This window comes from Stegodyphus dumicola, chromosome 7 (genome assembly GCF_044657685.1).
Source record: "Stegodyphus dumicola isolate Sdum_Otavi_A_Nest chromosome 7, ASM4465768v1".
In the NCBI taxonomy this organism is placed as follows: domain Eukaryota; kingdom Metazoa; phylum Arthropoda; class Arachnida; order Araneae; family Eresidae; genus Stegodyphus; species Stegodyphus dumicola.
This window is the reverse complement of record NC_140774.1, coordinates 203,919,739-203,947,177: the sequence shown is the minus strand read 5'-3', so window position 1 is coordinate 203,947,177 and position 27,439 is coordinate 203,919,739. Positions and strand designations below refer to the sequence as shown.

At 32.3% G+C, this 27,439-nt stretch overlaps 1 protein-coding gene across 4 annotated transcripts; it reads right to left on the bottom strand.

Moving 5' to 3' along the window:
* LOC118191231 (thiol S-methyltransferase TMT1A-like) lies at positions 1-27,192 on the bottom strand. Of its 4 annotated transcripts, none has more exons than XM_085821263.1 (4): positions 27,036-27,110; positions 21,058-21,126; positions 16,487-17,032; positions 1-2,626 (listed from the first exon to the last, which is right to left on the bottom strand). In XM_085821263.1, exons 3-4 carry the CDS (start codon positions 17,003-17,005, stop codon positions 2,381-2,383), a joined length of 765 nt encoding a protein of 254 aa, XP_085677389.1. In that variant the 5' UTR covers positions 17,006-17,032; positions 21,058-21,126; positions 27,036-27,110; the 3' UTR covers positions 1-2,380. The 4 variants fall into 4 exon arrangements, with proteins under 4 accessions (XP_085677389.1, XP_085677388.1, XP_085677387.1 ...); XM_085821262.1 differs by having other exon boundaries at positions 21,048-21,126; positions 27,036-27,108; XM_085821261.1 differs by lacking the exon at positions 21,058-21,126 and having other exon boundaries at positions 27,036-27,192.
* Positions 27,193-27,439: the final 247 nt, after the last annotated feature.

The following is a 27,439-nucleotide window of genomic DNA, read 5'->3' as shown; positions in this document are numbered from 1 at the left end:
TTTTTTTTTTTTTTTTTTTTTTTAATTTCATCAGCAAATAACATGGTAAAATCAGAACTGAACACACAATTTTTATCATATGTATATATATACTAGGAGATATGTCATATTTGAATACTCTGCTGTACCTGCATCATTTTCACTAGCAGGTGTCATATTTATGTAGCTATTTTATAATTAATAACATAGTATATATTATTTTGATCATTGCATATAATTTTAACAAATATTTTTTTCTGGCAAATTGATTCTAAGAAACAGAAAAGTCTTATACTGAAAGTAAACAACTGAATCAAGATGGCCTCATTTGCTTTAAATAAAGTATGTTTGACTTTCAAAACACTTGCATTATGTTATAATAATTTTAAAATACTTCAGTGTCTACTACAGGATTTTGTACAAAAACTAACAATCATCCAGGAAGTCTCATGGAAACACAGAACTGTAATAATTCATATGTCTTTTGTAAATGTTAATAATTAATATATGTACTTAAATGGTTATCACTGATATGAAATTTTACAGGTATCATCTGGAAGTACCACAAATAGGAATTTCACAAATAAACCATTTTAAAGTTCATGTTAAAAACTGATGTCATTTATTTTCATGCATTTCATATTTTATCTCCTTAATAAAAGAAAAAAGTGCCTCTTTGTTAAGTATGACAAATGATAAATACAGGACATAATTTTTTAGCACAATAGATAGAAAGGTTCTCATCTTTAAAACCCTACCTTTATAATAAAACTAAGCATTATGTAACTTGTAATTTTATAGTATACTGAAAGATGAAATTTTTTTACTTAACTTATCCAGCAATACAATGTATCTTTTTTTTTTTTAAATCAGATTTACAAAAGTTTTAATGTAAAATCAAATAATATTAATAAAACGTTTTGACATTTTAAGAAGTTTTGGTTTAACAATAAAAGGTTTTAACTTTAAATATATTTTTCTTACCATATGGCAACTAGATCTAGATCATCATTACAATAACCCTTCCTGAAAGAAGTGGAAGCTACTAAAAAAAGCTGTCAGAAGTTTGTTATTTGCAAAACTAAGTGAAACCCTTTCAACATTTGTTTGAGAAGTTCTGTACATATTCTGTTTTAATTGAAGATAAAACCTCCTCTTTAAAAAACAAATAGCTATGATCAAAGAGACACATAAAGATAATGTGATGAAATATAAATTCATAGTCAATTTTTATGATTATGGATCATATCCAAATACTTCAGCTATTTCAGAAAAATTGGAGTATGCTTTTTCATTTTGCCACAAAAGCTTTTGCAATGAAGAAAACTTTGGGAATAAAAGAATGATGGAATTCAAAGGTTTCACAATTGTTTAGTAAAAAATCCTTCATAAAATTTAAAAAAAAAAAAAAAAAAATTCTTGAGTTTATTTTAAAAAAATCATGCCTGAGAACAGATTTGATGATCAGAAAAAAGGAAAAAATGGGATGAGCAATCTGATTTTCAAATTATAATCTAGCATTTCTTTTTAAATCTTAAAGGGGAAAAGTTTTTCCCTCTCCTTACTATTTTTTTATAATTTTGATATTCCATCAATGGAAAACTTTTTTTCTAGATAAAAATCCAAAACAAAAAAATATTGCTAAAGGTATTCACAATATTATTGAAAATACACAAACAGATCAGGAATGTCCATTAATTACTATCCTTTAAAGAAAATAATGAAGTTAGAGATGCACCTCATAAAGAAAATACCCATAATTATTGTGGACTATTCTGGTGGATTAAAACAATCTTGGCTACCAGAGTACCTTTTATAGAAAATAATGAAGTTAGAAGTGTACTTCATAAAGAAAATAGTATCCATAATATTAAGCTGGACTCTTCTGGTGGATTGTTTTGCTTGGCTGCCTATCAAGCTAGTAATATCTTGTCCAGAGGAGACCAGAAAACAGATTCAGTCATTTTAGGAAAACTAGTTTATAGGGATAAAGGTTGTTCTGTTCTATGCATTTATTGTAGAAAGGGATGATCTTAAGTTTAAACAGCTGACAATAACAAATTTGGAACTTAAATGAAATGATTTTGTATGCAAAGGAAAGATAACTGTTAACTTTGATAAAACAAAAATTTTTCATGCACAATAAACAATAAAACCGTTTTTCATGTAATAAAATATATAAGATTTTCACATAAATGATTTCAGCAAAACAAAAAAGCATGAAAATACCAAAATGCTATGACTGACTGAAAAAATACAAACCTGACTATTCTATTTATAGCAAAATTCATCCATGTCTATATCACAAAATTGACAACTTTAAAGCCTACAACTGAATTCCTGAATTGCTTGTCAGGTATGTTTGATTAAAAATTCATATTTATGCAACTCAAGTATCAAGCTAATGCAAGTACACTGTTGCAATACCAATATATTGAGGTTTTAAAGCGACTGGCAAATCAGGAGGGTACTTTTCCTCACAAACAATATTTGAAAATCCAGCTTTATGTAGTTCATCTGGTATATGCCTATCAATATGGCAGCCATTACAATAGATCAACCACAGAGGTGCTACAAATTTCTGGGCCAAATATCCCCATTCTTTTTTTGCATGAGCACAGTGTTCCAGATAAACAAACTTGCCACCCTGTAAAATACAGAAATCATAGAATTATGAAATATTATATTATACAAATAATTTCAGAGATGTTTTAATAAATATATACAATAAATTCAGTCAAAAACAAGAACTGAGAGATTAACACCTAAAAATACTATACACCATTGGCCATTAAAATCCCTACACTATGAAGGTAGCATGCAGCAAATGTCAGATTTGCACGAAATGCTAGGATATGCATATTATTAATGTTCCAGCACATATGCAAAAAGCGAGTTAGGAGTACCACCAATGCACATCTTGCTGGCAAAGATTGAAATCATTTTCAGGCAAAGAATGAAACAAGTAATATTTCACACATTTCCTAGGTATTCTATACAATGCCAAATGACAAACCAGCAAAGTATGAAATAAATGCTTTTTATAAGAAATAAAATTATTTCCTTTCTTGATGTAACAAGTAGTTTCACATTTTCTATTTTCTACATAAAAGAGGCATAAATTTTGTTTTATATAGCTTTCATTTCCCTTTACACATTTTGAATAAAAGAATTTAACAGCACTCTTGTATAATTTTCCTAAACAATATACTATATATTTCTGTAGAATAATGTCTTTTGAATAGAAGCCTTAAAATGACCTTCTTTCAGTATTTTGCCTAAATAGCATTTGTCATGCTATAAAATATCTAGGATTACATACACTGCCTAGGGAAAATACATAACATATTCAAATAACCTTTGTAGTTCACACTTTGCTTAACAATGCTTTAAATTTCAATAGAATGCCAGCATTTCACGCTTTGTCAACAACACATAAATGAAAAGATTGCCCAGCGAATTTTTCATTTGGAAATCGAATTTGACCGTTGGTTGTTTGTGGTAAGGTCATGCTTCACTTTGCATAAAAAGGAGAAGTTCCTATGATCACGTGTCGGAATTTGACTGCGACCTCTGGGGAATGCAGTTTACTGTTCTACGACCTTGCTGCTCGTTACGATCGGGATCCCATGAGTGTCAGATGAATATGGATCTAGGAGGGCTATGCTGAATACTATTCAAGATCTCAGTAGCCCCGGGCCGTAATATTTACTGTTATGTCAAATACATGGAGTTAGGAATTTGGCTTGTGTGCACAACAATGTGTCCACATGCACAGTGCATCAACGTCTGCAGCACCGCAGACTATCAGAACATCAACCACTGTTGAAACTTCCACTAATGCTGCTGCAAAGCCAGACATGCATACAGTGGTGCGACGAACAGTGACACTGGACACAGGAGTGACTTCGCATTGATTTTTCAGACAAATTCTAATTTTGTGTACATCATCCTGATGGACATAACCATATGTTGAGGCACAGAGGAGAACAAATGTTGCAGACTTGCACTGACCTACAGACATGCTAGTATGGGGCACACATTCCTGTCCCCTGTTGTCAAGATCGATGCTAGACATTTTGCTACTCAGTGCAAACTTTGCAACTTCAAAATTTTACAGCCAAACAATGTGAACAGCTGCCCTTACATTTCTGACATGTAATGACATGTTTGTGGCTGTGCCCAACCTTCGAGGCTTGCGTAAAACCATCTTTCAACAAAGTAATGCATGTTCACATGCTATCTTGACCTTCCTCAATACACAGGATGTTTGACTGTTGTCCTGCCTGTACCATCTAGTATAACCTCATATAATAAACCACATATAATTAATAAACCACATATCATTTTTTTTATAATAAACCACATATAATCTTTTTTTCAACAACTTCATTTAGATTTTGAATGTCAACAATGGAAAACAAAAAGAAGAAAATATGTTTAGAATAAAATGTTTTAAGATCAATGTCTTAAAAAATAAATAAATTTTCTTTAAAATATAATAGCAAAAAGTTATTCTTAAACAGAATAATGTTTTTTGCGATATAGCATTTGCTACATTCGTTGTCGAGTTAGTAACAGTAAATATTATGGCAAATAGAGAGAAGACAGAAAACCGGTAAAATGATGTTAATTCTTCGGAAGCTATGAAGCTAAGTGTAAAAATTCATCCTATTGAGATAAATAAGCCAGAAATTTGATTTTATCAGATAGAACAGTGCTCCGCAACTGGTGTGCCGCAGCACACTGGTGTGCCATGAGTAGGATATAGGTGTGCCGCAATCAAATACATGTATTTGACATTTTGCAATTTTTTATCATGTATTTAATACACAATGACAATTTTTTTCCCTTAATAATGTCTATTTTAAATGTTTTTATATATTTCACTGTTGTGTGGTTGTATGTGTGATTGTAAGTGTGTCAGCATTTTAATTTTTTCGGCACTTCCTTGATAACTCGGAACTCAAAAATATATAACGTTTTTACAGAATTTACAGATTTGAAAAGTGACACGACTTTAAAAGTATACTTCTCCGAAGTTCCATTAGATGTTTTCTGGATTTACGTTAAAAAAGAATATCCTCATATTTCCGAAAAAGCAATTTTAACATTACTTCCATTTTCTACGACATATTTATGTGAGCAAAGTTTTTCAACTCTATTATTAATTAAAAATGATAAGCGGTCATGCTTAAAAGATCTTGACCAAGAACTTCGTGTTGCGTTGTCAGATATTGAGCCGAATATAAAACCTTTGTGTTCATTGAAGCAAGTATCACATTGATAATTATTACAATTGCATATAAATAAATGTTATGGTTTTATAATTGTATATTTTTCAAATTAAAAACAAAAATTTATTGTAAATTTTGTGTATAAATCAATACATATATACATTAGCTTTTGGTGTGCCACGAAATTCCAGAAAGATTTTTTGTGCGTCGCAGGTGAGAAAAGGTTGCAGAGCACCGAGATAGAACACAATCTAAAATTAATGGTATAACTAATGAAAATGGAGCAAATTTAAAGTTGTCTCACAAATGCAACCTAAGTATATAGACACTATTTGGGACATAACAACAGATAAGGCTGAAAATAAATATTCATTGGCAAAAGAGCATTCATTAAATGTACAAAAAAAATGAAAACAAACAAATCAAATGACTTTTCACCACAGAAATTGGTGATGTAAAACCAACCCTCTATTATAAAAAATGAAATCCTTGGCAACTATGAATTTTCCAACATGGTATTAAAAGCACTATGGACTGAAAAATTGCCACACAATATTACACGTGGTGTCCACCGTTAACACTGCGGCAAAATCATCGTGGGCGAAAACGTCGCAGAGTAAACAAAGCAAGGCAAAAACGTCATGCTACAAAACATTGTAAGAGAAAAAATTGCAAAGAGAAAACATCGCAGTTCTAAGACATTGTGGTACAAAATATCATCGTCGAAAATAAAGCGGTTAAAAAACTTCGCAGTTTAAAAACATCGTCGTCGAAAATATCGCGGTAAAAAATAAAGTATTGACAAATCATCGCATGACAATAACATCGCAGACCTGCTTTTTTCAGGCTTTAATAATTGTAAATGGATATTCCCATAATGATTTGTGAGCGCAAGATGGAAAGAAAGATAATTTTTACTTTCATATTTTTTATTAACTAATAAATTTTTGCTGAAAAAGTAAGAAGGAAACTTAAGAATAAATTGAAGCAGAATGAGAAATAATTTTCATTATAAGAGTATTAGATTGACAAAAGTGAAGACAATTATCTAACAACTAGCAATTTTTTATAGATAAGGTCATGCAGTTACGTAGCTTCCTTTTTCTAAACTTTTTTAGATTATACTTTTAATGAAAAACTACTAGTAAATACTTTATAAAAATGATTTATTAATGACCTTTGTTAGTTAACTATGTCAGTTTAAAATTCTATTAAGTGCTATAAGTTGCCTTAATTTTCTATGCTTAAATTTCCTTCTAACGTTTTCAGCAAAAATTTATTAGTTAATATAAAATATGAAAGTAAAGATTATCCTTCTTTCCATCTTGCGCTCGCAAATCATTATGGAAATATCCATTTACAATTATTAAAGCCTGAAAAAAGCAGGTCTGTGACGTTATCGTCATGCGATGATTCGTAGATACTTTATTTTTTACCACGATATTTTCAACGAGGATATTTTTAAACTGCAAAATTTTTTAATCGCTTTATTTTGGACGACGATATTTTGTATCACGTTTTAGAACTGCGATGTTTTCTCCCACGATGTTTTGTACCACGACGTTTTCGCCTTGTGTTGTTTTCTCCACGATGTTTTTGCTGCGATGTTTTCGGCTGTAACCATTACACATACATTGATTAGTGATGAAGTTATTGATAAATTGGCTGTTATGGGTGATAAGATTTTTGGCATGCATTCACAAACTGAAGTATATGAAGCTCATTCAACTGAAGTTAAGAAATTGAGTAAGTTGCAAATTACCATTTCACAATAACTGAAGAAGATATCTTCCTTGGAAAGGCAGACTGAAGAGCTCCATTTCCATCCCCAGCCAAATGAAAGAAGTTGTAGTAAAGAAAGAAATAACAGATCATTGTCTAGAGGCAGACGCATAAGTTTGGGATGTTACAACCCGGATGGTAAACTGTGTTATTAGCACTTTACTTTCGGATCAAGATGCTTTACGGAAAAATGCTAGGCATGGAAAAAAAAAAAAAAAAAACTGAAAAAACCAGAAAAATTGCCTGCGCAGCAGATTTAGCATTTATGACTGGTTCTGTTGCTGAAGATTTAAACCACTGTCATGAATTCAAATACAGTACAAAGTCCGTGATCCGGACTCGTTGGGACTTCAGCGATTCCAGATTAAGGTTTTTTACAGATCATCAATTTAAATCTGGTAAGACAGCATGCAGAAATTATACAATTAAAAATATGAAACTGTAATTTATGAAATAAAGAGCAATAATGATATAAAGGGTATTAAAAAAAAAGCTTAATATTTATTTGTTTATTTTATTAAACATTTCTTTCAATGTAAGTTGTTTAAGTTGCTTCGTTTTTTGTGCTAATACTTTCTCTTTAATTCTATAAACAGACATAATTTCTTGTTGAGTTACAAAGTTCCACTGTTCCAAGTCCTGTAATTGTTGTCGAGAATACCGACTAACTTGTCAATCGAAATTTTTTCATTTTCAATAACCTCTCTGTCACTTTCTTCACTATCGGCAGTGGTATTTTCTGGATCTAGAACCATATTACAGATTTCGCCGTCCGTTGATTGATGATTGGTGCATTGTCATCGCAATGAAAAACTGCTGTTATATCATCTTCATTTATTACCGCTTCTCCACATTTCTTTACAAAATTCAATAACTGGAAAATTTCACCTTCAGTTTGCGATGTCCGAAAACCTTCAAATTCGTGGCTATCATCTTCATCGTCCTCACCATGAAATATGGTAGCTGGCCATAAATTATGCCAAGCATTTTTTAACGTATCTGGAGACACATCCTCCCACGATCTTGCAATGCTCCACACAGCAGATTTTACACTAAAAAGTTTCAAAAAGTATTGAATAGGCTTGCATTGTTCAAGAAATTTAACATAAATTTTAAAAATGCTACTTTATATTTGCATTCAGAGCGTGCACTATTCCCACATCCATAGGCTGAATGATAGACATACAATTTGGAAGGAAGAATAATACGGATACATTATCTTTCACTAAAACTTCACGTGAGGTATGCGCCGAAGAGTTGTCAACAATCAGGTCTATTTTTGAGTCATTAGGTAAACCAACTGAATTCAAATGTCGCCGAGCCTCGGGTGTAAAATGATTTTCAAACCAATCATTCATCAACGCTTGCGTCATCCACGCTCTTTTATTTGCATGATATATATATAACGGGGGTAAATCGTTACTCCTTTAAATGCTCGAGGTTGTGCATGTTTTCCAATTACGAAAAGTTTGCACTTGTGCATTCCTGCAGCATTTGCGCATGCTAAAATTGTTAGTGTCGCTTTAGAATCTTTGACACAAGTTGGAGCCTTTTCTATAGAGGTTGCCAAGGTATTTCGCGGTACATATTTCATATATCTCGGTACAAATGTTTGGCTTATACTTCCCTTAAAGCTTTAGGAAAGATAATGTAACCATATTATCCTTCCCTCCAAACTGTATGTCTATCATTCAGCCTACAGATATCGGAAAACTGTGTGCACTGAAATGCAAATATAAAGTAACATTTTTTAAATCCATATTAAAGTTCTTGAATAATAGCAAAATCTGTTGTGCGGAGTATCGCAAGATTGTGGGAGGATGTGTCTCCAGACACTCTGAAAAATGCTGGGCGTAATTTATGGCCAGCTACCATATTTCATGGTGAGGATGATGAAGATGATAGCCACGGATTTAAAGGTTTTCAGATTTTGCAAACCAAAGGTGAAATATTCCAATTAATGGATTTTGTAAAGAAATGTGGAGAAGTGGTAATAAATGAAGATTATATAACAGAAGTTTTTCATTGTGATGGCAATGCTCCAATCACCAATCAATTAATAGATGGCAAAATCCATAGTATGGTTCTAGATCCAGAAAATACCACTACCAATAGTGAAGAGAGTGACAGGGAAAAAATTTCAACTGATAAGTTAGGCGGAATTCTCGCCTAACTTATCAGTCGAAATTCTCGACACAGCAGTTGCAGGTCTTGAACAATGGAACTTCGTAACTCAATAAGAAATTATGCCTGTTTACAGAATTAAAGAGAAAGTATTACCACTGTGGTGATGGCGATAAGGAGCGCGCCTTGCGCCCTCCGATAAGTGTGGCAACCCTAGAGGAGAAGTTTCTTACGAGTAGCGAGCAGAGCGAAACAGGCAGGCTGTCGGGCAGTGTGCGCGAAGTTCCGAAATAAAGCTTAATTTTTATTGTGCACTATGTCTTGTTAATATTTATATTAATGCAGTAAGAACATAATCTGTGATATGGAATTCGAGGATTGGTGGTAAAACATAACAGGAAATTACCCATCATGGTAACCCGGACTGTGTTAAATCGTATGAACAGTTCTCAAGCACTTTCGGTTTTGACTACAAGCCATCACTCAAGATCTCCAAACCAGAAGTAATGGATTACATCGGTTTTCATCCTCCGAATCACAGATGAGTAGTAATTATAGATCATTTTATAATTCTGTTTACTACTTATCATTTAATTTCCTTTTCTATAGTTAAATTTTTGCTTTTATTTTGGCTTAAAAACCTTGCACAATGTCTGATGTTCATGCCGTCCAAATTCCGGTTTATAACCGATCAGACCCATCTTTATGGTTTATTATGTGTGAAAGTACCTTTGCTCTTACCACCCCCAAACCTATCACAGAATCCATTACTAAATATAATTATATAGTTGCTCATCTTCCTCCAGATACTGCATCAATAGTACGGGATTTACTTATGAAACCAGACCCTATTGATCCATATACAAAGCTCAAAACTGAGTTAATAAATCGTTCAGGAGAATCTTCTCAGCAAGAAATTCGCCAGTTATTATCTGGAGAAGAATTAGGCTCTCGAAAACCTTCCTATTTGCTTAGAAATATGAAACGTCGAGCAGAATCTTTAAATGTTCTTGATAACTTAATGTTAGAATTATTCCTTCAACGTTTGCCTTCGACTGTTCAGTCTATTTTGGCAGCGGTTTCCAATTTAACTGTAGATAAAGCTGCAGAAATTGCCGACAGAATTTTAGAAGTAAATCCAACCCCAGGGACTTGTGCCGTTTCTCGCACAGTCGATCAGTCTCTTGAGGATAAATTATTTAAACAAATAGAAAAATTAAACAAACGTATTGATCGCATTTCTCTTTCTCGTGGTCGCTCGCCATGTCGCGGAGATCGCAATAAGGAAAGAAGCAATTCCAAAAGGAGAGATTATTCTGTTTGCTGGTATCATAGACGTTTTGGGAAAAAGTGTAGAGATGACAAATGTACAAAACCTTGTTCATGGCAGGGAAACGAAACCAGCAAAGAATAGAGGCGACTTATTCTTTGCCTCAAGTTTCACGTCGCCTGTTCGTTCGTGACCGTAGAACAAACCTTTCATTCTTGGTCGATACCGGCTCTGACGTGTCCTTACTTCCAGCAAATAATTCTCAAAAACGGAATTCGTCCCAACAAACACTTTTCGCTGCTAATTCTTCTACTATTCATGTTTATGGTCAAAAAACACTTTCTTTGGATTTCAAATTAAGACGACAGTTTACATGGACTTTTCTTATAGCAAATGTTAGTACACCCATTCTTGGAGCAGATTTTCTCCATTTCTTTGAATTGGTCCCTGATCTCAGAAACAAATGTCTCAAAGATTTAAAAACGCATTTTAAAACCGTCGGTTGCGTGAAAAATGCAAGCATTTATTCAGTAAAAACTGTATTTAATGATACACCATACCACAAAATTTTAAAAGAATTTCCTTCAGTTACTAGATTACCAGATCCTAACCAACCTGTTAAACATAACACCGTTCATTATATCATAACTAAAGGTCCACCTGTGGTTGCAAAACCTCGTCGGTTAGCTCCAGATCGCTTAAAAATAGCAAAACAAGAATTTCAAACTATGATGCAATTGGGGCATTTGAGACCTTCGAGCAGCAATTATGCATCCCCACTTCACATGGTTCCAAAAAAGGGAAGTCTGGAATGGAGACCTGCAGGAGATTATCGAGCATTGAACGCTCAAACAATAAAAGACAAATACCCTATTCCATGCTTAGCCGATTTTACTGCTGCATTGCACGGTACTAAAATTTTTAGTCATGTCGACCTGATTAAGGCATACCATCAAATACCAATTAACCCAGCCGACATCCACAAAACCGCCATATGCACACCATTCGGTTTATTCGAACGTACCCGTATGCAATTCGGCTTATGCAATGCATCCGCGACTTTTCAACGTTTTATAGATGAAGTCACGCGGGATTTAGAAGGTGTTTACGCTTTCGTCGATGACTTGCTCATAGCCTCTAAAGATTCTGAGGAACATTGCAGGCATTTGAAAGCTTTATTTTCCAAACTTCAAGAATATGGACTTTGCATAAATGTTTCAAAATGCACCTTTGGTCAAACATCTATTGATTTCTTAGGTTTTCACCTTAGTGAAAACGGAATTGAACCTCTTCCTGACAAAGTCAAATGTATTTTAGAATTTCATCAACCTACCACTCTCACTCAGCTTCGCCGATTTTTAGGCATGTTTAACTTTTATAGATGTTTCATACCTAAAGCAGCACATATTCTTTCTCCTTTAATAAAATTGTTAGAAGGCTATATTAATAAAAAGAAATCTCGTTCTCATGTTCAGGATTCATCCCCACAATTAAATTGGAACGAGAATGCTGAACAAGCCTTTATTGCTGCCAAAAATGCCATTGCTCAGGCTACCCTTTTGAGACACCCTATTCCCGGAGCCCAGCTAAGCATCTGGGTAGATGCCTCAGACGTCGCAATAGGCGGCACACTTATGCAATTGTCTCAACAAACATGGGAACCTATAGCATTTTTCTCTATGAAACTCAATAAAAGTCAACAGAAATGGTCCGCGTACGATAGGGAATTATTTTCAATTTATTCTGCAATTAAGAAATTCCAACACATGTTAGAGGGCAGAAATTTTATAATTTATACGGATCAAAAACCGTTAATATACGCTTTTAAACAGAACCCTCAAAAATGTTCACCTCGACAATTGCGACATTTAGATTTTATTTCTCAGTACTCTACTGATATTAGGCATGTGCAAGGTTCAAAAAACGTCGTTGCTGACGCTCTTTCAAGAATCGAAATTGATTCCATAACAAAATCTCCATTTTTGGATTTTAAAAAATTTTCGGAAGCTCAACGGCATGATCCGGATGTACAAGACCTTCTCAAAAACAACACATCATCTTTGAAACTGGAATTTAAACCATGCCAATATTCTGATGGTAATATTCTTTGTGACATATCAACAGACATTCCTCGTCCATTTGTTCTGAATTCCTTTCGCAGACTCATCTTTAATCATCTGCATAATCTGTCACATCCAGGAATTGCAGCTACTACGAAGCTTATTTGTTCTCGTTAGGTATGGCCCGATATGAAACGTCATATCAAAAATTGGGTGAAATCCTGTGAATCTTGCCAAAAATCGAAAATTACTAGCCATACTAAAGCACCACTGGGCACATTCTCTCTTCCTGATGCACGTTTTTCAGAAATCCATATGGATATCGTCGGACCGTTACCTCCATCAGAAGGCAACGTGTACCTTTTGACTCTAATAGATAGATTCTCCAGATGGCTTGAAGCCATTCCCATCCCGGATATGAAAACGGAAACCATTTGCAGAGCCATCTTCAACTGTTGGATATCTCGTTTTGGCTGCCCATCGATCATAACAACAGACCAAGGTTCTCAAATGAGATCCGCACTTTTTGCAGAATTCACGCGCATTTTGGGTACGAACAGAATCACAACAACAGCCTATCATCCAATGTCAAACGGCATTGTTGAACGATTTCATCGACATTTAAAATCTTCTCTCAAGGCTCACAAGACCAATAACTGGACTGAAACACTACCAGTTGTTATGCTTGGTATTCGGACAGCCGTAAAGGAAGATCTAAAGTCATCTTGTGCTGAACTGGTGTACGGCACAACTCTCAAGCTGCCTAGTGATATGATAACGTCATCTAAGATATCTCCGTATGACACACAATTTATCACGAATCTTAGGCATAGAATGCAACAATTGAATCCAATAGCAACATCTGCACATTGCCAAGAAAAATGTTACGTAAGTGCTACCTTAAAGTCGTGTACGCATGTATACTTACGTGTTGATCGAGTAAAGCCACCTCTGTGCCAACCATACACAGGTCCACATAAAGTCCTTTCTAGAACGGACAAAACTTTCACAATTGATGTTAACGGTCTGAAATCTACTGTGTCTATAGACCGTGTGAAACCAGCCTATTTGCTTTCGGACTCTAATTTGCCTGAACTGAAAACAAATAAAGACTTAAAGACAGTTCAGCAGAATAAATCTGCAAACGAACTCTCTAAGACACAAACTGTCACCAGATCGGGAAGACATGTTCACTTCCCTAAGAAACTTCCTTCTTACATAACAATTTAAAACATTTTTTTTAAATTCATATCTTAACATATTTCTTGTTATTTCGTGTTTATTATATGTGTCAATACCTTGTTATATATTGAATTTCATTTTGATCTTTTCTAATTTTATATTCTAATTTTGTAATCATGTAAAAATACCCGACAGTTCGGATACTCTGAGATAATTTCATAACCTATGTCGTTCCTTTGAATAGCCATTAAAGGAACTGGGGGGAAACTCTGTGGTGATGGCGATAAGGAGCGCGCCTTGCGCCCTCCGATAAGTGTGGCAACCCTATAGGAGAAGTTTCTTACGAGTAGCGAGCAGAGCGAAACGGGCAGGCTGTCGGGCAGTGTGCGCGAAGTTCCGAAATAAAGCTTAATTTTTATTGTGCACTATGTCTTGTTAATATTTATATTAATACAGTAAGAACATAATCTGTGATATGGAATTCGAGGATTGGTGGTAAAACATAACAGGAAATCACCATACCACAAAAAACGAAGCAACTTAAACAACTTACATTGAAAGAAATGTTTAATAATGTAAACAAATAAATATTAAGCTTTAAGAATTAAAAAATGACCCACCCCCAAGTAAAAATATGCAAAAAAGTTAATTACATATTTTTGAAAATGAATCCTTTATGAAAATTAAAACAACAACTTACACAGTTTCTCAAACAACAATTCTCAATCTTAACAAAGGTGTAGCAAAATAAACAACGCTCATTTCCAGCTAGTACAATACTTAAATGAGATAAGATTTATCTCTTGCACGTAATATCAAAACCAATAATCAAAATAACAATATATAAGGAGTTAAGGAATGAGTTATTACCCCTCATAAATGCATAAGCAATGAAGAATTAAAGCACTGAAAAATACGGTACAATAAAACAATGTCTGTTACATCGTATCATAAGACCTATAAACTTTTTACATGGCAATCAAAAATCTATTTTCAGCTGATCTTTAGAATATGGTAACTGGTAGTTTGGCGACATTTTGGAGGCGATAAAGGTTACTACCTGGGACTTTGGTAATAATGTGAGCAGTACTCAGTTCCGATTACGCATTATTTTGTGCGAGGGAAATGAGAGATCATGGGATATGTCATGTGATATTAATGGACGAATTACGGTTCTTTAATCGGAAAAGGGGGGGGGAAATCTGGAAATTTTCTATTTAGCTTTATTCTGTGTTGTGTGAAACAGTGTTGGTTAATTTTTGGATCCCATGGCCCTAACTAAAGTGAATTCGAAATGGGTATTTAGTGGGATTGAAAGGGGTAGTAATAAGTGTTTTTTTAAGGTTGTGCGATATAGAAGTAAAGATGTTTTATCAAGTTATTTATTTTACCTGGTACCTTGCTGTGAACAACTATAAGTACGATTTTAAAGATCCTGAAACAGGCGCGCATACGCTTGCTTTTTATTTAGTGGAAGAAATAAGAAAAGTTTATCGGCCACGTAATCAAGATTCTGAAGAAGATTAGGTAAGTTAGTATTTTTAATTATTTGAGGATATTATTTTTATGGTATTATTGGAAAATTGTTATTAGCAATGATTTAGAGCTAATTTTTATTAATTTAATGTATGTGCTTATTTATATTTTAGTAGTGTTTTTGAATTTAATTATATTTTAATCAAATGATAATCATTTTGTGAATTATATGTTTGTAGGAATTTGGTATGCGCTTCAATGAAAGTAAAGGTGCATGGAAATAATTTAAATATTTGACACTAAGTATTTGTAACCATTTGTAATGTTTGAGGTATGAATTCGTTGGCGACGTTTATAATATAATAGATAATTTAGAGGTAAAAGTTTTTGGATATTTTATTTATTTTATACGTAAAAATGTTCATATTTGGAAAGGGTATATACTTTTTCGTTATTAGGTAATTTCATATATGTTCTTTTTAACGGGTTTAAAGATTCAGAAAATTGTCATATTTTCGTGAATTTTTTTTAATTTATGAGAAAAAAGCAGTGTACATGGATATAGTGAAGAGTGTGCCATTTTTGTGTAATTCTGGGATGTTTTTTTAAGTAAAAATAAGTCAACGTGTACATGGTTTATGAGTATGTTATTTTGAAAAACGCGTAAGGAGTATGGTATTGTGCACTTTTCCCCAATTTTGCAGTGAATATTTGTCATGATTAAGCAGCTTTGTTAGATAAAATTTCTAGTATAAGTGTAATTCGGCTAGTAGATTGTTGGAAGAAGTGTTCAGTAGATAAAAAGAAAAGAAACATGTCTTTACTTCGTGAAGACAAAATGGTGGCGGGAAAAAAAAAAAAATAGAGGGTTGCTGTAGGAGAGTTGGTCGCCAAATTTTCGCCAAAAAATCGCCAAGTTACCATAATGTAAAGATCAACCTAATTTTCTCAATAAACATTAAGCTTTCTTTTTTTTTTTCTGTAAATTTTGATATCTTTTAGATCATAAATTCTTCACGATTTCATACATTTAATTTTATAATTTCTACAATGCCATCTTGCTATTTAAAATGATGATTTAATATCAGAATCGGCAAAGTTCCAACGATTTCAGATCTCGGACTTTGTACTATACAGAAAATGCAAATTTTAACTGAAGAAAATATTTAAAACATCCTTTTCTATGATATGCTTCAATTTTTTCCTTTTCCGTACAATATTAATCATCCCTTAATTAAAATTTTAATACATTCTTGAATTACTGTTTTGAGAATAATGAAAAATCATTACTTATCAAATTATAATTTTACTGTTATTAATTTTAAAATTAAAAATAGTAGATTACTACATGAAAATATAATTTAAAATACACTCACAGGTTTTAAGACACGTCTTATTTCACTCAAAACAGACTGGACATCCTCTACAGAACAAAGGACATATGTAGAAATCACAATATCAATGCTAGAATCTTCTACTTCATGCATGTTTTCAGCCATACATGTGATTAATCTTTCAAATTTTACTTGAGGATATTTCTTTTGGTTTTTGTAGAAATACTCTTTAAATGAAGCATTCATATCTACAGCAGTTAAAGATGAGTTTTCAGGATAATAGGGCAGGTTTGCCCCAGAACCAATCCCAATTTCCAATATCTTCAGAGGCTTTGATTTATCTCGATCAGATATATTTTTTTTTAAATGTTCGAAGCATTCCTTTCGGTATCGTGTCATCAGAGGTTCGAAAAAAGGAGCCAGGATATTAACAAAGATGAATGAAAACCATCTATTTTGAAATGCCTTCCAATATTTTAAGAGAAGTACAAATGGCAGCAGTATAGTCAAAGATGCTATCCACCACAAAATACTCAAAGTAACAAATATGAAGAATCCCATCTCTCAAGAAGTTTCAAAATCTCTTTTCTAAAAGATAAAAAATAATTAATTTTAATTGAACTCCAAAAAATCATAAAAACATAAATCTTCATATTAAACTACTATCTTAAGTTGATGTCACTGATTAGAAACTTGAAAAGCATTAAAAAAATATTTTCACAAACAATAACAACAAATACTACTTTTCCGTTTTGCCGTTGCAGGTGATAAAATTGCCAATAATGGTACAACTGATGCCAAAAGGAATATCCTTGGTCAACCTTTTATTCCTCATTTTCAAAACAAGTCCTTTTACGCCTCATTTCAAAACAAGTCGCAGCCATTTTTTATCAAATTGATTGTTTCTTTCAATACTGACATACAACTACATAGAATTTTTACCACATAATTCAATTTTATGCCTTAAGACCATTTGCGGTAATTAAGTCAATTAGGATGTAATCACGCCGCTCACCTGAAGGCAAAAAATATACAAAAGGCTTAAATTCAAGTCAAGGGTTAAATTCATCAATTCTAATGAGAATGCACTAGTGAAATAAAGCACCGGGGTTTTACATAATTTTTGAGTAAGCTATTTGTATGAATTTGAAATAATTCTTGCATTTAAACTTGTATTCCAAATTAAGATTTAACTTGAAATTAACGTAGATAATTACTGAGAGAATTAGATTTTTGTAGCGTAGTTTACACGAGATCACTTGGGGTCATGTGATACGAACTGACGAATCAGGATGTTGAACCATGAAAGCATAGTATATTCTTAAACTAATGTTATTTTACAAATTTATTGTCTTTATTTATTGGCTTTTTACAAAATTAGACGATATTAAAATGTTTATGCCTTCAAAATAAAAAAATTCTTAGAACTAACATTTGTTAACATTTTTTATATGTATACTGTACGTTGAAGCCAATAAAGTCTTCTTGGAAAAATTTGCGCCAATGAAACGGAAAAGTACCCAATAAATTAATCAGACTGCATTCAACTTCCATAATTTCTATGCATTTCATACTTCACATATACTGACATAAATTTCAATGTATGTCTGAAGAAAACCTATGTGTTCATATATTTAAAAAAATTCTAAGAATTAAAATTTCTTTGTCTTGAATTTGCAGAAATAGGAGAAAAATACAGTTACAGTATCTACTAATACAGAATATATATTAGATGTCGATTTAATTAATAAATAAAAGCATTTTTGGCACATTTCAACAAAACGATTATACAAACAGTCACTAACTTTCTCGGTATAACTGTTTTAAAGCCAGATTAATTTGAGAAATGATGAATTAGAATTGGAAGTTGAATGCGACTGCTAAACAGTGGTGAGCTACAGGGGGCTCCTATGGGCCTCTTATTTAATTTGTGTCTAATTTGCAAGCCCTTTGTTCTTTTTATTTGAATACATACTAGTACTTGTATTAAACACACATTTTGCCTGCAGAACTAAATGAAAATTCATATGGATTTTCAGGAAACTATCTGGAAAAACATTTAGCTGCATTTTGCTTTGATGAAACGAGTTTAATACTGAGAAGGAAATGAGGAGTTGAAATCAAAATTCTAAACATTTTTTATAATATTATAATCTAGCATTGTTTATCTTATCACTTTAAATCACCATTAGATAATTTGATTAAAAAACACAATGTATTGAAAGTTAAATGTATTTCTTGATAAATGATATGCTTTTTTCACTAACACCCTTTCCTCAAATCAATAAGAATGAAATGCTATTAGCTTTTGCTAAAATTTTCATAGCTCAACATTGCTGCTAAGTCGATTTATAGTATCACACTCAATATTAAGAAAACTTATTTATGTTTAGAATAATTTACATTGTTAGAGTGTATACCATTTCAATACAATTCTGTTAGAGTGGCATCAGTTAAAAATGTGCCAAAAACTGCACCAGATATTGTGGCTAAAGAATTAAATTTGAAATCATGGCACAAGATTTTCAGTTTTCATTTGAAATACCATCACTCATTACTGAATATTTTTTTAGATTTTGTTCTTTTAAATAAGACAGATTGCACAATTTTGCAATTACCCAATGATGAAGAGGCTGCTCTAAGACTGTTTTTGACAAAGGAATAATTCATAGCAATAGATTTTACTCTCAAAATCATCCGATGAAGTTAACTGTTGATTCAAAGAAATCCTATATGTCACCGTTACGTACATTCTCGCTGTAAAAAAAAAAGGTTTGAAACCAAAACATGGTTTGAAGGCTTGTGTCTTTCCTCAATGCCATTCCTTTTATCTACCTGTGGTATCGGGAGTTGCCATCGAATGTTGCTGTTGATGTCTGATAAAATAAATAAAATGGCAAGAGCCAAAAAAATCATGGAAATAGATGAGACTTCAAAAAAGGGGAAGCAGAAAACATATATATATATATATTGGGTGGGTCCTTCCAGAATAGTGAGTATTCAGGGGTTTATGCCACGAATCCAAAGAATGTTTCCTAGTCGCAATTCCAGATTCTGTGCTAGAACATTGATGACTGCCATTTAGGAAAACATTTAACTGAAGAATTGAATTGAATTTTGCCATTTAGGAAACATTTAACTGAAGAAATAATTGAAGAACATTTAACTGAAGAAAATTTTAATTGAAGAAATATGGCAGCATTATATTTTCAGATGGCTACAAAGGATATAAGAAAGAGGAATAAGGAAATGCTGGCTTTGAACATTTAAATGTGCATCACAGTTATAATTTTGTAGATCACAAAACTGAATGCCTTACTCAAATTGTGGGGCAGTGTTAAATGGTGAAATAAACAACAGCGGGGCATTGCTCAGCACAATTTAGATTAACATTTGATAAAATTTTATGCGACATCGGTTAAATAGAAAAATTTCAATTTTTTCTGCAACACTGAATGATATTTTTGTAATTTTATACCACCTCTTTAGACTGATTTTTCATTTTGTTTTCATTTCATTTTTCATATCAGACTGGCAAAAGATGGATTCTTCAGTGTTACAATATTCTACTTCAACCTATCAATGCTTTTCATAGCTAATTCATTTAACATTGCACACTGTGGCTTTATCATTCGGGTACATAGTGCTTTAATAAAATGGATTTGTTTGAAATTTTCTTACTTCCTCACTAGTCCCTGTACCCTATAAGACACTGTTTTCAGACTTCTTTGTCTGCACTGAACTTCAAACAAGCAGAACTTCCTTAACTTAAGGTTACAAAAACAACTTATGAAGCATATGAATGAGTGAGGGTTCCTTCCCAAATATCAGATAATAGGAAGTGGAAAAAATCATGAAATGTTTCTCAACATTACCAAACATTAACAGTGTTTGAATGGAAAGAAAGTGATACCTACAGGCAGAAGAAAAAGCAAAAGCATTGGTCATGATTATAACAGTGAAATGGCATGCAAAATGTCAAAAATCCCAAGCAAAAAGATTTAAGCTTGAAAGGAAAGAATGAATTGTTAAAAGATTTTGATCTTGTTTACTGTAGATAGGAGAAAAAATACAATTAAATTAGGAATTTGCTTAAACAAGGAATCATAATTAACAAAGAACGAAGAAAAAATGCAAATGTTTCAAGTAAATGCAAAAAAGACAGCTACTCTAGGGTTTAATTTACTGAACGCTAGGACAGAATTTGTACCAACTGACAAATGGCTCATAAATTGGAGTAAGAGAAGTCCAACATTGTTTATTGGAAACTGCATGGTGAAAAGAAAGAGGCAGGTCATCATGTGGCTAATATCTGGATAAAAGACTTTCAACATGGGATGTTAAATGAATACAAGCCACACAAAATCTATAATACATGTAAAACTGGATAGAGTTACAAAACACACATTAATATTTCAGAGAAAAATAGCAGCTGGTTTAACCGGACTGTGTTACAGAACACATTAATATTTATGAAAACATGATCAACTGAAAACATTATTAACTGTGTTAATGTGCATTATGGAGCCAATAATTAAGAAGATAACATTACTTATTAACAAAACAAGAAAACATCAATGTATGAATGGTGCCAAAAATTTACCTCTACTTACTACAGCAACAAGAATTGATCAATGGCAAATAGTATTTTTACCGATTTTCTTTCGAAATAAGACAGCGAACTGAAAAATGAAAAAATAACTTTACTAATTAGATAACTGTGCAGCACACACACATCTGATCTTCTTTCTAAAAAGCATTAGCAAAGGAAGCCTGCATAGAAGTTGCAAAATACAACTTCTAATATTAAGCCAAGTTATTATAAAAGCTTTCAAATGTAATTACAGGTATAGCTTGAAGCAGGGCCAGCACCTATGTATTTCTGTAAGCATATTAAGCATTGCCGGACCTTGCTAACTATTAAGCTTTTGCCCCAATCTTAAGGAAGAACACACTGGGAAGGATGCAGTTCAATGGTTTCCTATTCCTTACCACAAACTTCTCACTGCTTGCAGACACTGGAAGCTTACAAACAACCACGTTTTCTCAGGGGTTTAAACCCAGGCAGTCACCGTCACTAATCACTATACTGACTAGGGAGCCAACTATCATTACATAGAAGACGAATGATGAACAGAATTGAATTCTGTGAAAATGCAAGCACGCCTAAAGAGATAAGTAAGTCAATATCTGTGCTAGAGGCCATTACAGTCAATGCAGAGTGTTAATCTCTTACAATTAATTAAAAACTGTTTTTCAAGATGTGACTTTTATATAAAAGATTTCTCTCAGGAACTGCAAGCTACAGCTAATACATCAGTGAGGCATATTAACCCAGCGGAAGTCGCACCAAGAAAAGTTACTAGAGTGGGCACGTGGGGTATTACATACCCCAATATTTAAAATACAATAAAAATAGTATTTAGTTTTAAAACTTTTTTTTTTGTTGCTGTTCTCGTGTATTATAAATAAATGACTAATAATTGGGTTTCAAAAAATTAATTTCCAAAATAATCTTAAAGTTAAGATAAATGAAAATAATAAAAAAATAAACATCATGCCTCTAAGTTTCATTGCATCTCTAATACACTATGCTTATTTTATTTCTTCACACTTTGAATGAAATACATTCATGTGTTCTTGGCACAGAATGTTTTCACATTTTAAACCTTGCATTCACGTTCTTCTGTTCTTGCGCGAGGGCAAAAAATTTATCACATCTTTCATACTTAGTTGTTTTGAATTTCATGTATTCGTTTCCTTCAAAAACAGACTTCTGTTTCTGGTTGGTGGATTAGCAGTTGAATGTAATATAATTCAAGCATTTATTACAGTAACATTCAGTGCAGGAAAGAAAATTACCATTGGCCACCTCCTTGTTATTATGGCAATTGAATAATTGGCTGACATTTCACCCCCCCCCCCAATATCCACTGCTCCTTTAGTCATATGGTTGATCTTTACAATATGGTAACTGGTAGTTTGGCGACATTTTGGAGGCGATAAAGGTTACTTCCTGGGACTTTGGTAATAATGTGAGCAGTACTCAGTTCCGATTAGGCATTATTTTGTGTGGGGGAAATGAGAGATCATGGGATATGTCATGTGATATTAATGGACGAATTACGGTTCTTTAATCGGAAAAGGGGGGAATTTGGACAAGTATCTGTGGATGTATATTATTTTGTATTAAGCTTCATTGTGTGTTGTGTGAAGTAGGGTTGAATAATTTTGGGATTGTATGGCGCTGTCTAAAGTGAATTGTAGATGTGATAAAGAGAATTTTTTTTTATCAAATTCTATCAAATTCGGAAAAAAAATCGTTCAGTAATTTTATTGAATCCATAATAAAAGTGTATCCACCATGTAAGGAAGATTCGGAAGAAGATTAGGTTAGTTAGACTTTGTTAAGAATGTGAGTAGTATTCAGTTCTGATTACGCATTATTTTGTGTGAGGGAAATGAGACATCATGAGATATGTCATGAGATATTAATGGACGAATTACTGTTCTTTAATCGGGAAAAATCTGGGAATTTTGTATTTGGCTTTATTCTGTGTTGTGTGAAATAGTGTTTGTGAATTTTTGGATCCCATGGCCGTAAGTAAAGTGAATTCGAAATGGGTATTTAGTGGTATTGAAAAGGATAGTAAGAAATGTTTTTTAAGGTTGTGCGAGAGAGAAATAAAGGTGTTTTATTATGTTATTTATTTTACCTGGTATCTTGCTTTGAAAGATAAGTATGATTTTAAAGATTCTGATACAGAAGGAAGAAAAGTGTATCCGCCACGTAATCAAGATTCTGAAGAAGATTAGGTAAGTTAGTATTTTTAATTATTTGAGGATATTATTTTTATGCATTGTTGTAAATGTAAGGTGGAAAGGAATTTGGTATTATTGGGAAAATTGTTATTAGCAGTGATTTAGTTTAAAGTAATTAGGATTGTAAGGTAATTTTTATTAATTTAATGTATGTGCTCATTTATATTTTAAGTAGTGTTTTTGAATTTAATTATATTTTAATGAAATGATAGTTATTTTGTGAATTTTATGCTTGTAGGAATTTGGTATACGTTTAAGTTGAAATAAACGTGCATGGAAATAATTTAAATATTTGATACTAAATATTTGTAATGCTTCATGTATGAATTCGTTGGTGACGTGTATAATGTAATAGATGATTTAGAGGTAAAAGTTTTTGGATATTTTATTTATTTTATATGTGGAAATGTTCATATTAGGAAAGGGTAAATACTTTTTCACGATCATGTAATTTCATATATGTTCTTTTAACAGGGTTTAAAGATTGAGAAAATTGTCATGTATTTTCGTGAAATTTTTTTAATTTATGAGAAAAAAGCAGTGTACATGGATATAGTAAGAGTGTGCGCAATGCCATTTTTGTGCAATTCTGGGATGTTTTTTTAAGTAAAAATAAGTCGACGTGTACATGGTTCAGTGATATTTTAATGAAATGATAGTTATTTTGTGAATTTTATGCTTGTAGGAATTTGGTATACGTTTAAGTTGAAATAAACGTGCATGGAAATAATTTAAATATTTGATAGTAATTATTTGTAATGCTTCATGTATGAATTCGTTGGTGACGTGTATAATGTAATAGATGATTTAGAGGTAAAAGTTTTTGGATATTTTATTTATTTTATATGTGGAAATGTTCATATTTGGAAAGGGTAAATACTTTTTCGCGATCATGTAATTTCATATATGTTCTTTTTACCGGGTTTAAAGATTGAGAAAATTGTCATGTATTTTTGTGAAATTTTTCCGATTTATGAGAAAAAAGCAGCGTACATGGATATAGTGAAGAGTGTGCGCAATGCCGTTTTTGTGCAATTCTGGGATGTTTTTTTAAGTAAAAATAAGTCGGCGTGTACATGGTTTATGTGTATGTGTTATTTTAAAAATGCGTAAGGAGGATGGTATTGTGCAGTTTTTCCTAATTTTGCAGTGAATATTTGTCATGATTAAGCAGTTTTGTTTCATAAAATTTCTAGCATAAGTGTAATTCGGCTAGTAGATTGTTGGAAGAAGTGTTCAGGAGATAAAAAGAAAAGAAACATGTCTTTACTTCGTGAAGACAAAATGGCGGCGGGGGAAAAAAATAAAGGGTTGCTGTAGGAGAGTTGGTCGCCAAATTTTCGCCAAAAAATCGCCAAGTTACCATAATGTAAAGATCAACCAGTCATATTATTAAAACATATAATTCCTGATGTTTCATTTTCTCCAATAGTATCATCTATAGTATGATCGTTATATAATGTTGAAAGCATAAGAACAGTTTTTCGTTTTTTAGGAACATCAGGAATTATTGTTTTATCTTTTTCGAAACCAAAACATTGTAGAAATATTCTTTAGTTTCATCTTCAGTTTCCGAAATGCAATCTTCATTGCTTTCAAATATTTCTAATAAATCTCACATGTGTTGCATCTCAAGTTCATAGGGGCTCATTCTTTTTTCCATAATGCGGTTAGAAATTTTTAAGAATTTAATGTCCAAGTACTTTAAAATCACTTGCGAGTAGAAATATTTACTGCTACACTCTAGAACTAAATTTCTGAACTAATTATTCAGTCAGAAAAACACTTACACGAACAGGTGCGTAGGGTGTGTCATACCCCAGTTCCAACAAAATATCGATAAATCTTTTTCTGAAACACACAGGCAAAGAAAATGTGGTTCTGAAAGTCAACCACAACTAGGAACTCAGCTACTGAAAGCAACACAGAATTTCAGTTTCACAAGTTAGGAATATTCCACTTTTATGTAGGGTTGGGATATGATAAACCCCACGTGCTTTCCTGCGGGTTAATAAGCCTTTGAGTACTGAATTATTTGAAGATTTTTATGCCCATAGGACGGATTTAATTTGTCGCTATATGAATTAATAAGTAATACATTTTATTTGGAATAGACCTATAAACATACTTTTGAAACAGCATTTTAGTTACAAAATATAAATAAATATATAAATGAAACAAAATAGAAATATTCGCCTAAGTAAGCAGATGACGAGTCTCACTTGCCAAATGTACCCAAAGGCTTAAGATTCATTTTAATAATGTGTCAATTCGCAAAAATGTTGAAATGACGAGTGTAAAAACTGACCATAAAAGTGTTAAAAGAACTGACAGCAAAAGTTGTACAGAAAAAGTGATGATATACCAGCATCGATCAAATTTAGAAAAGCACTGCAGATTCTAATTTAAATTCTCGAACTGACAGGTGCTGATCAAAAAAGCTACTGGCAGATTAACAAAATTGAGAACGCAACAGAAAATCTGTTGAACAATATGAAACAAACAGATAGAATATTTGTAGGAGATAAAATTTCATCAAAAATGTAATTATAAAATACATTTATAAAAAATTTTAAAAACGAATTTCAAAACTGCATAAATTATTTAGTTTTAGCATCAGTCTTTAATTATCATTTTAGAATTAGTTGTTACTTATAATTTTACTTAAAAAGTTAATACCTAACAACTATGATTTACAATATACAAAATATTTCTTCATTTTGCATGGTTCTTACCATTTTTGTTGTTCACTACCTAATTTTATAGATATAAGAATATTTCCTTTAATATTTTACATTTTAATAAAATTATTTAAAAGAAACGTATAGAACATTTCAAAGCCACAAAAAACAGTAACAACTAAATTATAAAAATATTCAGTCACACATACAACTGCTAAACCCTTATTTTTGGTAAAATTTTCAGTCTTTAAGAAGAAATAATTCTTTTTAATATAGATATAATTTCCCAGCTATTATATTCATTACATATACAATTCCTAAAAATTGAATTACCTAAAAATTAATTAAATTACCTAAAAACTGAATTTTTGCATATAGTAAATACTCTCTTGAATTAGAAAAATTTTCAGTTTTGAAAATTCGACGCTAACATTCTTGCAACAGAAATTTGTTTTCGTTTGCTTTGCTGTTCATTTACACGATTGAAAAAACAATTATTGTTCAAACATTAATTTGATAAAATTCGATAAAAAGTATGCTAATCTGAAATTGGTACAAAACAATTAAAAGAGAGTCGCGTCTTCTACTACATACAACAACTGTACAAGTTCGAACGACCCGACGAAAGATAATGCCGTATAAAGATAAACAGATCATTCACAGATTTCATACCGTACTATTTCTAAAGCACCTGAAACACATTATCACCAATAAACACTTAGTGGAAAAATGTTTTCTTGTCATTACCTCTAAAAAACCGGGAAAAATTCACATTATGTAACCATTTTCTAAAAGTAAAATGCGAAAAACTGAAAAAACGATTCAGCTCAATATCAAAGAAAAATTTATAAAATTAAATTCGATTACTATCGGCCAAGAGCGTGTTGCAGCACCAAAGAACGTCTATGTGCAATACATATTCTATGGCAGTACCAAAGAATTATTCTTTGGCAGTACACTCATATATTACATTTAAACATATAAAAACTACATAAATGCATACATAAGCATTTATACATTTACAACACATACATTTATACTTTAAGGCCAAGTATTAAAAAAAGTACAAAAGTAAAACGTCTAATTACTTTTTCTCTTCGAGATTTGTCGTTCAGAGGTTACGTAAATACAGCACGTCTGTACTCTTCAAGGTTCTTTAACACATTGCACCTGGTGCTAGTTTAATGCTATTGGCCAAATTTCGAAAGATAATATTTCGTCATCGGGTAGGAAAGTTCGAATGATGCCGAAGCACGTGAATGTTTATGCAAAGTAATCTATCACAAAAACTCCTAGATCTGATAATTTTTCTCATATGCGAGTACGAATATAGTTACTGGTCCTTTTTGCGAAACGCAGTTATACCAAGTTGAGATGAAATTTGGCACGATTTCGATTTTTGACGATGAATGTTACTTGATAGTGAATTCCGTAGAAAAGATAATTTCAGAGTCTCTGATCCAATAGCGTTTAAAAACTAATATACTTAATT